The 17,472-nt window shown below is 44.8% G+C and overlaps 1 protein-coding gene across 2 annotated transcripts in view; it reads left to right on the top strand.

Moving 5' to 3' along the window:
- The window catches only part of MOV10L1 (Mov10 like RNA helicase 1), a 260,035-nt gene that overhangs the window by 47,442 nt on the left and 195,121 nt on the right, over positions 1–17,472 (top strand). The window contains exon 1 of one of the 2 annotated variants that reach the window (XM_073573463.1): positions 10,801–10,948. The exons of the other annotated variant lie outside the window; for it this stretch is intronic. Within the exon in view, the coding sequence (XP_073429564.1) occupies positions 10,907–10,948 (42 nt within the window). The 5' untranslated portion in view covers positions 10,801–10,906. Of the gene's footprint in view, positions 1–10,800; positions 10,949–17,472 lie in introns of those variants that run through there. 2 annotated transcript variants of the gene reach the window in all.

The raw sequence follows: 17,472 nt of genomic DNA, 5'->3' as shown, positions 1-17,472 counted from the left end.
CTGCATAGGCTTGAACCACCTCAGTCAGATAATTAGTCTGGCTATTGTGAGAATCATGTGGGAATAGTGGATGAGGGCAGGTATATCTCGCCCAGATTCCTTTCCTATGTGGCCTAGTCTGGTCAGTATCGCACCTGCTTGCTAATGGATAATGGGAGGCGGATATAAAAGGATGCCAGGTGGTTGTGTGAGTGTCTCAGCCTGGGAACACAGAGAGCCTGTCTGTGTGAGAGACACTCGTGAGTGAAAGCAGTGCCCACTGCAACTGTGGTTTGGCTGGACGGGAGAAGCCCGCCAGTTGGTAGTTAGGTTGTCCATTGTTTAGTTAGTGCCGGACAGGCAAGGATTTGTTTTATGTTTTATTTCCTTTTTGCATTGCTTTCACCATTAATAAACCTGACCCAGGGTCAGTTATACCCGAATCCCAGCTCTGCGCCTGAGTTTCATGCTGAACGCACGTGACCTTTGACCCCAGCAAAGGCGATCCCGGAGTGTTTTATCACATTGTGGTGGAGAATGCGGGCAACACGTTGCAAGCATGAGCATGGAGGACGTGGTGAAAGCGCTGCTACAGTCCACCGCCGTCCAGCAAGAAGCTAATCGGGTGATGATGGCCCAGCTGAAGGAGTTGGTGGACATGACAGCTACCGATCGTTCGCTTCTCCAGCAGGTGGCGCAGCGCCTGGCAAGCCTACATGAGTTTAACCTGGAAGCCGAGTCGAGAGTGATTCACGTGAGTCGGTAATGGCAGAAGACGACAGAAGATGACGTCGAGGCATACCTGACCACGTTTGAACGGACGGCGGTGCGAGAAAAATGGCCGAAGGCACGATGGGCCGGCCTGATTGCCCCGTTTCTTTCCGGTGAGGCCCAAAAGGCGTATTATGACTTAGAGCCTGAAGCTGCGCAGGACTTTGACAAACTGAAAGCCGAGATCTTGGCCCGGCTGGGAGTGACGACCGCTGTCCGTGCACAGAGAGTGCATCAATGGACTTATCAGCCAGATAAACCACCGCGGTCACAGATGTTCGACCTGATCCACGTGACGAAGAAGTGGCTACAACCCGAGGTGCTGACAGCGCCAGATATAATCCAGAGAGTCGTCATGGACAAGTACCTGAGAGCTCTACCGCCAGCCCTGAGGAAGTGGGTAAGGTAAGCCATGGAAATCCTACGACGGCAGATCAACAGGTGGATCTGGTTGAACGTTACTCCGAGGCGGAAGGACTCCGAGACGACGCTACCCCACCTCGTTCATCATCATCTCCACGTGGAACCGGTAAGACTGTTCCATGGAGTAGGGGAGATGGAAAAATCCCTAAGACAGTGGGGGAGGAAAACGGGACTGCCCGCACTGCGAGGCCGAGAGTAACGAACTATGGTCTAAGCAAGGGGCCCGTTAGGTGTTTCCGCTGCCAAGAGATGGGACATATTGCTGCGAACTGTCCGGTCACTACTGAACCCATGCAGTGCGACATCACTGACTCTAAAAACCGCATGTCTATGGTTGCATGGGTAGTGAGTGTGAATGCCGGTCAAAAGGATGTGGAAAAACACTTGTGTGATTTAACTGTTGATGGCAAAAATGTGGTGGCATTGTTAGACTCGGGAAGTGTGGTGACTCTGGTGAAGGCCAGTCTGGTGTCAGCCCCGACTGGACCATCAGACAAATTTTCTGTAACGTGTGTGCATGGAGACACCTGTTCGTACCTCACCACGGTCATATGCATTACAACTTCCTATGGGTCTGTGCAACATAAAGTGGGACTCGTCCCGGCGTTATTGCATGATGTTATCCTGGGCCGGGATTTTCCCCACTTCTGGCAATTGTGGGAGAATCAGTTGATACCCCAGGGTAATAGTGTACATGATTCTTCTCCCAGGGCACGTGTGGGTCCCGAACCCCTGGAAGAGGTCTCCCCAAAAGACTCTGGGGAAGAGTCTGCGGGAAATGACCTCCCGTTCCCGTTTTCAGTCATGGCGGGTGATAATGAGGAGATCGGGGAAGAGGAGGAGGCCGACAGCCGTCCACCTCCCCGTTTGCCGGATTTAGAAGTTCAGAAAGATGACTTCCAAAGCGAGCAAATAAAGGATCCTACCCTTTCTCAGGCTAGGACAAATGTAAAAGTGATAAATGGGGTACCTGTAGAACCTGGCTCTAGGCTGGCATATCCTTACATGGTTCTGGAGAATGATTTACTCTATCAGATAGAGAAAAAGGGGGAAGATACGGTGCAACTATTAGTTGTACCAAAACCCTACCGGCGGCAGGTGCTGGACCTGGCCCACGGACATGTGATGGGAGGTCACCTGGGAGTCCAGAAAACCACCGAAAGGATATTACACTGTTTTGTTTGGCCAGGCATGCATCACGATATTCGTGTATATTGTGAGTCTTGTCCTGACTGTCAAGCCTCTGCACCTAAGCCCCGGTTCTGTAGCCCTTTGGTACCCCTACCTATTATTGAAGTCCCGTTTGAGAGGATTGGGATGGATTTAGTTGGGCCCTTCCACGGTCTGCACGTGGACACCAACATATCCTGGTCATCTTGGATTATGCCACTCGTTACCCGGAGGCCATCCCTTTGCGTAACACGGCCACCAAGACGATTGCCAAGGAACTGGTGCATGTGTTTAGTCGGGTCGGTATACCAAAACAGATACTCACCGACCAGGGGACCCCCTTTATGTCCAGGGTAATGAAAGAGCTCTGCCGATTGTTACAAATCGAACCGTTACGCACATCCGTGTATCACCCTCAAACAGACGGGTTGGTCGAACGGTTCAATAAAACTCTGAAGCAGATGCTGAGAAAGGTGATAGACAAGGATGGGAAGAACTGGGACTATTTACTTCCGTATTTGCTTTTTGCCATCAGGGAAGTACCCCAGTCTTCCACGGGGTTCTCGCCTTTCGAGTTATTGTACGCCCGACGTCCTCACGGACTGTTAGACGTTGCAAAAGAAACCTGGGAGGGTCAGGTCACTCCGTTTAAAACAGTGATAGATCACGTCACACAAATGCAGGACCGTATTGCGGCTGTTATGCCTATCGTCAAAGAACACATGATACAGGCTCAAGGAGCCCAAAAAAGAATCTATGATAGGGGCGCCAAGATCCGTACGTTTGCACCCGGAGATAGGGTGTTGATCCTGGTCCCCACGGTGGACAGTAAGTTCCTGGCAAAGTGGCAGGGCCCCTTTGAGATTAAGGAAAGAGTTGGTGAAGTAAACTATAAAGTATACCAGGCAGGTAAACGGAAACCTGAACAGATTTATCATGTAAATCTGATAAAACCCTGGAAAGATCGGTCTGCCTTGTCAGCGGAGCTGGCCCGTCCCGTCTGCTCGCATACCGTACCGGAGGTACGGGTTGCAGAGACTCTCTCGGAGCGGCAAAAGACTGAGGTCAGGCAGTTTCTACTTCACAACCAAAAGTTTTTCTCAGAAAAACCCGGGCAGACTACGCTAATAAAACATGACATCGTAACGGAACCTGGTATCACAGTTCACGTAAAGCCCTACCGAATCCCGGAAGCGTGGCGTGAAGCCGTTTCCCGAGAAGTGAAGGCAATGTTAGAGTTAGGTGTCATTGAGGAATCGCACAGTGCTTGGTCCAGCCCGATTGTGCTAATTCCTAAACCGGACGGCACCATCCGGTTCTGCAATGACTTCAGGAAACTGAATGCGGTCTCAAAATTTGATGCCTACCCCATGCCCCGGGTCGACGAGTTAATAGATCGGTTAGGAAAAGCCCGGTATATTACGGCCCTAGACCTAACAAAGGGGTATTGGCAGATCCCTCTGGTGGAGGCTGCCAGAGAAAAGACAGCATTTGCTACCCCAGAAGGTCTATTTCAGTATGTGTATATGCCTTTTTGACTGCACGGGGCACCGGCGACCTTCCAGAGACTGATGGATCGAGTCCTGAGGCCACATAGGCAGTACGCTTCGGCCTATTTGGACGACATTGTCATTTACAGATTGGACTGGGAGACTCATCTCCAAAAAGTACAAGCTGTGATTGACGACCTGTGGGAGGCAGGTCTAACCGCGAACCCCAAGAAATGTCACATCGGGCTAGAAGAAGCCCGGTATTTGGGGTATGTAATTGGGAGGGGTGTTGTTAAACCCCAGGTTGATAAGATTCAGGCGGTTCAGGACTGGCCACAACCTGTCAACAAGAAGCAGGTGAAAGCCTTCCTGGGGATCGCCGGTTATTATCGCCGGTTCATACCCAATTTTGCAGCCATCGCTACCCCCCTGACGGATCTTACAAAAGGGAAAGACTCCGTCATGATTAAATGGAGTTTAGCGGCTGAAGAAGCCTTCCATAGCCTAAAACGGGCACTTTGCTCTCAGCCCGTACTGGTGACTCCGGACTTCCGCAGTGAGTTTGTGGTACAAACGGATGCCTCTGATACCGGTATCTGGGCCGTACTCTCACAAGTGAGGGACGGAGTGGAACACCCAGTCCTCTATCTCAGCAGGAAGCTGAATAAACACGAGCAAAGGTATGCAGTCGTAGAAAAAGAGTGCCTCGCCATTAAGTGGACTCTAGAGGCCCTCAAATATTACCTGGTGGGCCGAAAGTTCAGGCTGATCACTGACCATGCCCCTCTCAAGTGGATGCACTTGAACAAGGAACGGAATAGCCGGGTGACCCGGTGGTTCCTTGCCCTGCAGGCCTACACTTTTACGGTGGAGCACTGCCCAGGAGTACAGATGGGAAACGCAGATGCCCTGTCCCGAGTGCACTGTTTGGCGGGTGTCATTGCTCGACCGGAGTGGTCTGAGCAGAGGGGGGGGATATGTTAGAATCATGTGGGAATAGTGGATGAGGGCAGGTATATCTCGCCAAGATTCCTTTCCTATGTGGCCTAGTCTGGTCAGTATCGCACCTGCTTGCTAATGGATAATGGGAGGCGGATATAAAAGGATGCCAGGTGGTTGTGTGAGTGTCTCAGCCTGGGAACACAGAGAGCCTGTCTGTGTGAGAGACACTCGTGAGTGAAAGCAGTGCCCACTGCAACTGTGGTTTGGCTGGACGGGAGAAGCCCGCCAGTTGGTAGTTAGGTTGTCCATTGTTTAGTTAGTGCCGGACAGGCAAGGATTTGTTTTATGTTTTATTTCCTTTTTGCATTGCTTTCACCATTAATAAACCTGACCCAGGGTCAGTTATACCCGAATCCCAGCTCTGCGCCTGAGTTTCATGCTGAATGCACGTGACCTTTGACCCCAGCAAAGGCGATCCCGGAGTGTTTTATCACACTATGGATGCAAGTTCAAGAGTGGAAGCACCATCAGCCACCTCCTCTACATGGATGATATCAAGCTGTATGCGAAAAACGAACGAGACATCAGTTCACTAATACACCTGATAAGGATCTACAGTGAGGACATCGGGATGTACTTCGGACTAGAGAAGTGCGACCGGTTGGTAATAAAGAGCAACAACATAGTCAAGACTGATGGAGTGGAATCACCAGCAGGACACATAGCAGATGTACAGACATGTTACAAGTACCTCGGAATCCCACAAGGGATACGGTAACCATAATGAGGAGGCAAGGAAAGCAGCATCATCCAAATACCATCAAAGGGTAAGATAGGTCCTGAAGAGCCAGCTCAATGGGAAGAATAAAATCAGTGCCATCAATATATATACCCTGCTAGTTATCAGAAACCCTGCTGGCATAGTGTGCTGGCCAAAAGAAGAGATGGAAGCTCCAGATGTGAAGACACAAAAGCTCCTCACAATGCATGGAGGTCTCCACACTAAATGTAGCACCCAAAGATTGTATACCAACAGAAAGGAGGGTGGTCGAGGCTTGATAAGCATCCAAGCCACCATCACGGAGGAAACAAAGAATATCCAGGAATACATCAGAAAAATGGCACCAAAAGATGAGACGCTGAGAGAAAGCCTAAGGCAGCAATAACAACAGATCTGGAAGGAAGAACAGGAACCTGAAACGCCATGGCAAGACAAGCCACTGCATGGGATGTACCATCAACAAATAATGGTGGTGGCTGACATGGGGAAATCCTACCAATGACTGGAGAAAGCTGGACTCCGAGACAGCACAGAGGCGCTAATCATAGCAGCACAAGAGCAAGCACTAAGTACCAGGTCCATAGAAGCAGGAATCTACCACACAAGACAAAACCAATGTTGTAGACTATGCAAAGAAACTTCAAAAAAACATCCAACACATAGTGGCAGGAGGCAAAATGCAAGCAGGAACAGCATATACCGAACGCCACAACCAAGTATCGGCAATTGTATGCAGAAACATCTGCACAGCATAAGACCATGTGGGAGACCCCATAGAAAGTGGTTGAGAATGAAAGGGTGCCAACCTCCGCGGCCAGGCAGGGCACAGCTCAGTAAAGAATTAGGGACTCGTAGGTGTCACCTTAGTGTGGGCTTTGTTTGAACACTTTTGGTTTAACTTCATTTCCTGTCACATTTTTTCTGGTGTATACCACACTCGTGGTTTTTAAACAATAAAGTATCATTTTAGGGAATAATTATGAGTTTTTTTGAGAATGAAAGGGCAAAAATCCTGTGGGACTTCAAGATTCAGACAGATAAGTAGGTGTTGGCTAACCAACCAGACATTGTGATAGTAGACAAGGATCAGAAGACGGCAATGATAATAGATGTGGCAGTGCCAAGTGACAGCAACATCATAAAGAAGGAATATGAGAAGCTGGAAAAATACCAGGGCCTCAAATGAGAACTGGAGAAGATGTGGAAGGTGAAGGCAACAGTGATTCCAGTGGTGATAGGAGCACTTGGAGCAGTGACCCCTGAGTTGGAAGAATGGCTACAACAGATCCCAGGAGCAACATCTGAGCTCCCTGTCCAGAAAAGAACAATGCTGGGAACAACCAAGATCCTGCGCAGAACCCTCAAAAGGACTCCGAGAATGAGAAAGGACAATGAAGACCACCCCCACTGGGGGGTGAGAAAGAAGTGTGTGTGTAAAAAAAAAAAAAAAGCAGCAAGTGTCAGAAATCAAACACAATATCTGTTTATTTTTCCAAAAAATGTAAAAAAAACAAATGCTTGGGCTCCCGCATAATTTTCATAACCAGCAGAGGGAAAGCTGTTGGCTGATGTTATATTTTTGGGAAGGCACCAATAGTCATAAAGTTTCCAGGCTATTAATATCTAACAGATGTTTTCATAGTCTTTAATGGCTAGTTTACAGGGGAACCCCAGAAAAAAATTGACATGGGGTCCCCCTATAAAATCAAACCAGCAAAGGCTAGGCAGGCAGCTGTGGGCTGATATTAATAGCCTGGGAAGGGGCCTTGTATAGAATCATAAAATGGTAGAGTTGAAAGGGATCGCCTGCGTCATTCTGGTCCAACCCCCTGCTCAAAGCAGGATTCAATATATATACTGTATACTGAAGACAGCAATGATGTATACAATATACAGTATATATACAGCAATGATGTATACAAGAAATATATGTATACTGGCACCCCCCCCAGGCTAAAAACTTCAGCTCTCAGCCACCACAGAAATGGCGCATCTTATAGATGCACCAGTTCTGGCACTTAGCCTCGCTCTTCCCACTTGCCCTGTAGTGGTGGCAAGTGGGGTTGATGTCACCTTTGTATTGTCAGGTGACAGCAAGCCCACAGGTTAGTAATGGAGAGGCGTCTATAAGACACCTATCTATTACTAGTAAGAAAAGAAAAATGGCTGACAGCAACTCATTGATCCAAGAGAGGCACGTTCAAAGTCCAAAGACCCAGTTGGACACAAAATCCAAAAGATGAAGAACAGCATCTCATCCGGGTGAAAAGTATATAAACATTTATTGTGCCATGACAAAATGCGACGTTTCGACCATCACATGGTCTTTTTCAAGCATGCTTGAAAAAGACCATGTGATGGTCGAAACGTCGCATTTTGTCATGGCACAATAAATGTTTATATACTTTTCACCCGGATGAGATGCTGTTGTTCTTCATCTTTTACCTATCCATTACTAATCCTATAGTTACATGGGAAATAAAGTCACAGCCAGAATAAAGTCCTTTATTCGAAATAATCACACAGTCTCCTTTATTGAATCTAAATTAACCATAATTACTGAATGCCTAATCCCCGACGTCCTCGTCTTCTCAAACAATCAAAAAATAATAAACCTACATAATACTATCCTGTCTGACATAGTTCATGTAATACCGAGTGACCAACGGCGATATCGCGTGTAGAACAATCACATCAGTAGATGTGACTGCTTTACCCGGCCTCCGGCAATATTCTGACAGGAGGTAATCGCTCCCGCAGTGTATCACTGCGCTGCCATGAGAGTTCATCAGAGTTCATCAGCCGTGCCGTGAGAGCACCAGAGCTGATTAGCTGATGTACTCCGGTGAACTCTCACATTGGCTCATTAATACACCTCAGGAGCGATTACCTTCTGTCAGTGTATCACCGGCGGCCAGGTTACATCGATGTGGAATGCTCTGTATTAAATGGACTACGGCAGACTGGGAGTATAAGTTTGTTTATTATTAACTGCTTGCAGGAGACGCGGGTGTCGGGGATTAGGTGTTCGGTGAGTATGTATATTGTATGTGATTTTTTTTTTTGCAACAGATGATGAGACTATTCTCCCATCAATGGCTTATACCGTTTCTGTTATATGTGACAGCAGACATAGGATTACTACTCCCATCCGGCTATCAGACGACGCCTAAGTACAATCACTATGGGCTGTTCGTCGCATGGGGACACGCCCATATTCTCTGCCCACTCACATTTTTTCCTGACATCTTTTCCTTTGACAATTCTGCGTTTTTGGCAGCAAATCTTGAAACCTTTTTACACCTGCGGTTTTGCTACAGATTTGACTGACTTATTTGAAGTCAATGAGTCAAAAAAGCTGCAGAAACACCAAAAGAATTGACATGCTGCAGAAAATAAAACACTGCAAAAATGGATGGAAATTTACATACCATGTGCACAACACTTCAGGATTGTCAATGCATTACCTTGCTTTAGTATTCCATTGTGTTTTTGGAGCATTTCCCCATGTAACAAAAGCCACGAAAACACATCAAAAACGCATTGTGTTCACATAGCCTTAGGTTTCCAGGCTATTAATAACAGTTCACAGCTGTTTGCTTAGCATTTACTGGGGAACCCAGAAAAAAATAACGTAGGGTCCCCAAAAAATTCAGACCAGCAAAGGCTAAACAGACAGTTGTGGGTTGCACAGCAAGAATAAAATCCTTTTATTTGAAAAAAAACAAAAAAAAAACATCCTGTTTTACACATTTATTTAAAAATAAGAAATCCTATGACCATTGAATCCCTATTTCCCAAAATGCTGTTACATGCAGTGTGCCATATGCAATCTGTCTGAAGAAGTTCCTTTTCGACCGAAATGTCACAGTTTTTGGATTGCTTTGCTAAATAAACTTGATATTATTTTTCTGCAACTTGATGAGTAGTGAATTCTTCACTGATTATATGGAGCGGTACCCTATCCTGGCACCATATTTTATACAGAGTGATGTACATCATCTCTATGTATTGCCAATATACTGCAGCCAGACAATAGGGATGACAGTGCAGGAAAAAAACGGGTGCAAGGAGGAGACAGCCAGGGTCTTCTATACAGCCCTCTCACCTATCTCTGTTGTGTCGTGTTTCCTTTCTGTCTCTCGTCCCTTCTTCCAGCTTCTCTCTCTCCCGCTCTTTTGTTTCATTCCTTCTGTCTCCTTCTCCCAGGTTGTCTGTGGTGCTACCTCCTCCATTTAGCCTTGCCCCTCCATGTCCGGACTGCTACCTCTCAGGGGGCAGCACAGTGCTCCTAGTTCAGGAGAATTATGCCGCCTCCTGAGAGACATCTCGGAGTTCCGATGCCGTCTTTGAGTTTAAGAAACGGCTGAATCCCACCCCTGGACACGTCCTTTCTTCTGGCGGTATTCCCTTTGTAGACACTCTGTATACAAAACAATGGGAAAGCTCTAAAGAAGCTTGGAAGATACCAACATGTCTTTTTGAGTGTTTTGCCATATTTTTTGCTTAAAAATATAAACACCAATGGTTTATTAACTACTCAGTGGGGTGAAAAAAAGACTGAAGACAGCACAAAAGCCACCGGAACCCCCCACCCAAAAACAAAAATAATGCTAGCTACCAAAACTGTGGGAATTGCGCTTGGGAAACTACAAAAAAAAAAGACCCAAAAAACCTTCAGGAAAACAAACTCCAGTTTACGGAAGCATTTTCTGCTTGAGATACTTGGTGTGTTAACCCGAGTGTGCACATACCCTTATAGTTGTATGGGGGATTTTCATCTGTGACTCCTGAACAAAACCGGAACTGTCTATAATTACTTTGCAGCCCCGTAGATGTTTATGGGTACGTGTTCTGTCTGTGATACACACAGAACGCATGAGTCACGGAAGTCTGACTGAGGCTGTGTGCACACGCTGCGGATCTGCAGCGGTTTTGGCCCTGCGGATCCGCAGCAGTTTTTGCAGCGGTGTACAGTGCCTTTATATTCTATGGAAAACAAAAACCGCTGTGCACACGGTGCGGATTTGCTGTGGTTTCAAAACCGCAGCATGTCACTTCTTTGTGCGGAATCTGCAGCAGTTTCACACCTCCTCCATTGTAGAGGTGGAAAACCGCAGGCTAATCCGCAGATATTTGACCTGCGGATTTTGCGCCGAAGAATCCACAGCGTGTGCACCACCCTCATGTGGAAGAAGTGAGGCATAAGTCCTGATTGAGAGCTGGGTGGGGTCAGGAAGTATTTTGCACCCAAGGAGATTATTCCAAACAGGTTGTTGTCTGGAACATAGCTGATGAATCAGTCAGTGAAGACGTGCTTATTCTGTGTCTGGCTTTTAATCCGTGTCATATGGAATATAATATGGATATGTTTTATTGGTACATTAAGCAGGTGAGAAAACTTTCCTTATATCATAACGCTTTCCATTCCCACGTGTGACCTGTGTGTAGTGCAGGCAGGCAGGGTCTGAGTGCTATTACTTGGATGGAAAAAGAGGTTTTCCTACAAACAAAGCTCATTTTAATGAATAGATCTTGGAATAATTGGATGTGTTAAAGAAACGTGATCCAGCTTCTAATTCAGGACTTTATAAAATTGTCTAGTATGGAAGTTCCATAGGTAAAAAATGTCAGCCCACTGAGACTCACTGACGTCAGCATGAGTGGGGATGAGGGGAAAACACAGCAGGAGCACTTTAAGTTTATCTCCGTTCAGGAACATTTTTTCTACACACATCCAATTGTGGAAATTATTATTATTCCAAGATTTATTAATTTTTTTTTCATGGGACAACCCCTTTTAATAGGTGCAGAAATGCTGTAGAACATCTTCTTTTCCAAATAATTTTATTGAAGGATTTTCAACAATAATAGGGAGGGAGAATAAGGAAGGGGTGGGGAGGGGAGGGGATGGAGAGAGGGTTGAAAAGGGAAGGACCAAGTGATCCTGTTAAACTCCTGATCATATAACATTTTGTGAATCAAAACAGTAAGTTATGCAGTTATATAAGTGAATCCAGTAACTCCACAGAGCAGTAATCATCAGCTTAAATCAGTTGTCTTGGAAAAAAAAAAAACGCAGATACAATATGTCTTTAACTTAAAGGATATAAAGTGATCCATCTGAACCATTTACTTGTATATTTGTCGAAGTTATTGTTGACAGTGGCTATTTTCAATTCAAAGGACTTGTGGAGTGATATGCGTTCCTTTATGTCTTGGATTTTGGGGACATCAGATCTCTTCCAATGGAAGGCAATGGAACATTTAGTGATTAGAAGGATGTGGATGATTAAGGGGATGAGTGAGTGGTTTATGTCTTGAGAGTTGAGGGATAATAAGGCTAGCTGTGGGGAGAGGGTAATAGGCTTGGGAAGAAGAGAATTAATGAGGAGGGACACGTCTCTCCATAGAGGTTTAATTACTGGACAATACCAGAGCATATGCAGTAGGTTTCCGTAATGTCCGCATCCTCTCCAACATAGTGAGGAGTATTCTGGATTAATTTTTGATAGTGTAGAACATCTTCAATATCAAAAGCACATGATGGCAGCATAGCTGTAGTCTATGTTCACACTAGGAGTTTTTTATCTTTTTTTTTTCTGCAGCAAAACCTGCTCTCTTGGCAGTAAGAAATTTGCATCAAAAAAGCAGGTTTTGCTTGGTTCTTGTAGGGATTTTTTTCATGCTCCATTTGTCTCTTGTGCATGCTCTTATTAAAGTTTAGTGCAAAAAAAAAAACCTGACTCTACTTCATTAGGTTTTGACACAAAAACCTGCGTTTCTTGCAGCATTTTTACACCGCCCATTACTTTCAGTGGGTGAAAAACACTGAAAAAACTGTGAAAGTAACATGCTTAATGTCACGCTAGACGGTTTTGCAGCCTTTTTTTTGTGTAGAAATTTTCACTGCTTTTTATAGTACCAGCAGAGTATATGATATTGCAGAAGTCTCATGCACACAGCTTTTGTTTTTTTTTGTTTTTTTTGTCATCAGTATTTTGTTTTTTGCATGGTTTTAGCACAATGGAGCATGTCACTACTTTCAACGTTTTTCAGTGTTTTTCACCCATTAAAATGAATGGGAGGTGAAAAAACGCAGGTGTCAGGTTTTGCTGTATTTCTTGTGCCAAAACCTGATTCTATAGAATAGGACTTTTGGTTCTCGACACTAAACTTTTATCAGTATGCACAAGAGACCAATCTGACATGCCAAAACTGCATTAAAAAAAGGTAAGAAAAACAAAGGAAAGGATCCTTTTTCTCTGCAGCGTCTTTCCTGCCAAGAGATAAGGTTTTGCTGCAGAAAAAAAAAAAACACTGAAAAAAACACCTCGTGTGAACTTAGCCTTATTCTGCAAAAACCAAGCAAAGGCACAAAATACTGAGGACAAAAAAAAACCCCACCAAGCTGTGTGCATGAAATTTCCAAAATCTCATAGACATACACGGTACCTGAAAATTTGCATAAAAAACCTAAGCTGAAAAAATGCCTAGTGTGAACGTGGCTTAAGCAATTTTTTGATTCTTCTCTTCGCCATTGACTGCTAATAATTGAGTCCAGCAAGTCATGATTATGCATGTGCTGTATTGAAATGTGATTTAGACTGGGTTCATAGAGTTCATGGTTCCCGACTGCATTTGCATATTACAACAGATTCCATCCTTTGTTTATCATCTATAGTTTGTGCATATAAAAAGAAATACAATATACTATCGCATGCATGTTTCTATTTTCAGCAGCTATACAGTATATTCTCTGCAATAGTTGCCACATTTGTGAATTGCTTTTGCAGCTGTCGCACGCACGCACCTTATCACAATAAAAAACAGAGCATTGTAGAGGAGTCTCAGACTGTCTTTGCCCATAGAAATCAACTGCAGATCTTTTATTTTTCTTGAGCACTAACATACTATAAATGAAAATTGAGTTTGCTTTGTAAAACAGCTTTCACTGCAATCTTTACCAACCTTTTAAAAACAAGTTATTGCACGATCCTGCACAAATTATGCATTTTTAGTTTCCGCAGTGGAAACAATAGCAACACGTGTGTTTACCTGCATATCTTCTATATCTAATGCAATTCTTTGGGGCACATAACTCCGCATACCAGCGAGTGTAATTAACATGTTGCAGGTCACTTTACGCTGTGCAAGAACAGAGACCTAAGAATCGCAGCGTCAAAAACGTATCATATAAGCTTAACCTAAAAATAAAATGTAAAAATACAGATGCCAGCTGACGGATTTGGTTTTAAAATGTAATTTTTGCCCGATAGTTTTCATAGATGAAACTTTTATTTTCATGTGTTTCTGGTTGAAATTCTGAGTGTCTAATTTTTAATGCAAGTGTATGAAAGCAGATCACACAATGAATGTAACATGGATGTTAACCCCTTCACCCCCAAGGGTGGTTTGCACGTTCATGACCGAGCCAATTTTTACAATTCTGACCACTGTCCCTTTATGAGGTTATAACTCTGGAACGCTTCAACGGATCTAGGCGATTCTGAGATTGTTTTCTCGTGACATATTGTACTTCACTTTAGTGGTAAAAATTTTTCGCTATAACTTGCGTTTATTTATGAAAAAAACAGAAATATGGCGAAAATTTTGGAAATTTTGCAATTTTCAAACTTTGAATTTGTGTGCCCTTAAAACAGAGAAATATGTGACACAAAATAGTTACTAAATAACATTTCCCACATGTCTACTTTACATCAGCACAATTTGGGAAACAACATTTTTTTTTTGTTAGGAAGTTATAAGGGTTAAAATTTGACCAGCGATTTCTAATTTTTACAACAAAACTTACAAAACCATTTTTTTTAGGGACCACCTCACATTTGAAGTCACTTTGAGGGGTCTATATGGCAGAAAATACCCAAAAGTGACACCATTCTAAAAACTGCACCCCTGAAGCTACTCAAAACCACATTCAAGAAGATTATTAACCCTTCAGGTGCTTCACAGGAGCAGAAGCAACGTGGAAGGAAAAAATGAACATATAACTTTTTAGTCACAAAAATAATATTTTAGCAACAATTTTTTTATTTTCCCAAGGGTAACAGGAGAAATTGGACTCCAAAGGTTGTTGTCAAATTTGTCCTGAGTACGCTGATACCCAATATGTGGGGGGGAACCACTGTTTGGGCACATGGCAGGACTCAGAAGGGAAGGAGCCCTGTTTGACTTTTTCAACCTAAAATTGGCTGGAATTGAGATCGGACGCCATGTCGCGTTTGACGAGCGTCTGATGTGCCTAAACAGTGGAAACCCCCCACAAGTGACCCCATTTTGGAAACTAGACCCCCTAAGGAACTTATCTAGATGTGTGGTGACCACTTTGAACCCCCAAGGGCTTCACAGAAGTTTATAACACCCGGGCGTGAAAATAAATAATCATATTTTTTCCACAAACATGATCATTTAGTCCCCAATATTTTGTTTTCCCAAGGGTAACAGGAGAATTTGGACCCCAAAGGTTGTTGTCAAATTTGTCCTGAGTATGCTGATACTCAATATGTGGGGGGGAACCACTGTTTGGGCACATGGCAGGGCTCAGAAGGGAAGGAGCCCTGTTTGACTTTTTCAACCTAAAATTGGCTGGAATTGAGATCGGACGCCATGTCACGTTTGACGAGCGTCTGATGTGCCTAAACAGTGGAAACCCCCCACAAGTGACCCCATTTTGGAAACTAGACCCCCTAAGGAACTTATCTAGATGTGTGGTGAGCACTTTGAACCCCCAAGTGTTTCACTAAAGATTATAATACCCAGGCGTGAAAATATAAAATCCTGTTTTGTTCCCACATAAATGATCATTTAGTCCCCAATTTTTAATTTTCCCAAGAGTAACAGGAGAAATTGGACCCCAAAAGTTCTTGTCCAATTTGTCCTGAGTACCCTGATACCCCACATGTGGGAGAAAACTACTGTTTGGGCACACGTCAGGGCTCGAAAGGGAAGTAATGACGTTTTGGAAAGCAGACTTTGATGGAATAGTCTGCGGGCGTCATGTTCCATTTGCAGAGCCCTTGATGTTCCTAAACAGTAGAAACCCCCCACAAGTGACCCCATTTTGGAAACTAGACCCCCTAAGGAACTTATCTAGATGTGTGGTGAGCACTTTGAACCCCCAAGTGTTTCACTAAAGATTATAATGCCCAGGCATGAAAATATAAAATCCTGTTTTGTTCCCACATAAATGATCATTTAGTCCCCAATTTTTAATTTTCCCAAGAGTAACAGGAGAAATTGGACCCCAAAAGTCGTTGTCCAATTTGTCCTGGGTACTCTGGTACCCCACATGTGGGAAAAAACTGTTTAGGCACACATCGGGGCTCGAAAGGGAAGTAGTGTTGTTTTGGAATGCAGACTTTGATGGTCTGCTGGCGTCATGTTCCATTTGCAGAGTCCTTGATGTGCCTAAACAGGAAAAAAACCCACATATGACATCATTTTGGATACTAGACCCCCAAAGAACAAATCTAGATGTGCCTTCAACTAATCTAATGTAAATTAGTAGTGCATGGAGGTGTGGTACAATTTGAAGCAATCCTTCATGCACAGGCCAGGTTTTTCGGGGCAGGTGTCGCATTGATAAGTGGTGTCCCTGCGTATTCCTTTTTTGTAACACACTCGACACCTTTTTTGCGGCTTACCTTTTCTTGGGGTTGGCAGGACCACCCCCGGAAAATGCTGACCTGGGACAATACGAGCACCTTCAGTACCAGAAGTACTGGGGCCCGCTCCTTCCTGAGCGCCAAACATCAGGGCCTTAACCACTACCTCCTGGTAATGAAGGTACGCCGTATCGCTGGGGCATGCACATTGTGACAGCAGGAATGCGTTGAGCATTGCCATTTGGACGATGTGCACGGCCAGCTTTTTGTACCACGCCTTGGCCTTCCTCAATGCATTGTACGGTTGGAGGAGTTGATCGGAGAGATCAACTCCCCCCATGTTTTTGTTGTACCCCACTACACGTCGGTTTGAGGACCTGTGTAGAGGTACCCCGTACAGTGCAGAGGGTACTGCCATCACCGTGTATGGTGGTCAAGAGATGGACATCTCTCTTGTCCTTGTACTTGACCACCAGCAGGTGGTTGCTACATTGGGCTCTGCTCTCACCTTTTCGGAGCATCTGCCCAAGTAGCGTCTTCGGGAGGCCTCTCTGATTTTTGCGGACAGTACCGCAGGCTGCGGTACGTCGCTCAGAGAGGGATTTGTAGAGTGGGATGCTGGTATAAAAGTTATCAGTGTAGAGGTGATAACCTTTATCCAGCAGTGGGTGCACCAAATCCCACACACTTTTCCCACTCACTCCCAGGAAAGGAGGACACTCAGGGGGTTCAATCCGGGTGTCCTTCCCTTCGTAAACTCTAAACTTGTGGATGTACCCTGAGGTACTCTCACACAACTTATAGAGTTTGATTCCGTACCTGGCCCTCTTACTGGGCAGGTATTGACGGAATCGCAGCCTTCCCTTGAAGTGAACCAAGGACTCATCCACGCAGATGTCCCTTTGGGGCACGTACACTTCAGCAAACTTTTTGTTGAAGTGTTCGATGACCGGCTGAACTTTGAACAGTGCGGGACACTCTGCATTATCAGTATAATGCAGAAACTTGTGGATGGCCTCAAAACGCGTCCGGGCCATGACCATTCGGAACACTGGAGTGTTGTATAAAATATCAACACTCCAATATTGCCGAATTTCCGGCTTCTTCAGTATCCCCATATGGAGGACCAGGCCCCAAAACTGCATCATTTCAACTGCGTCTACAGGAGACCAGTTTGAAAATGTTGAACGCGGGTTTTGCTCCAAAAATTGACGAGCGTACAAATTAGTTTGCTCCACCATGAGGTTAACAAAATCCTCAGAGAAAAAGACTTTGAAAAAGTCAATTTCTG

This window comes from Dendrobates tinctorius, unplaced genomic scaffold (assembly GCF_039654945.1).
Source record: "Dendrobates tinctorius isolate UK_male_01 unplaced genomic scaffold, ASM3965494v1 ptg000035l, whole genome shotgun sequence".
Lineage (NCBI taxonomy): Eukaryota > Metazoa > Chordata > Amphibia > Anura > Dendrobatidae > Dendrobates > Dendrobates tinctorius.
This window is presented reverse-complemented; position numbering and strand designations above follow the sequence as displayed.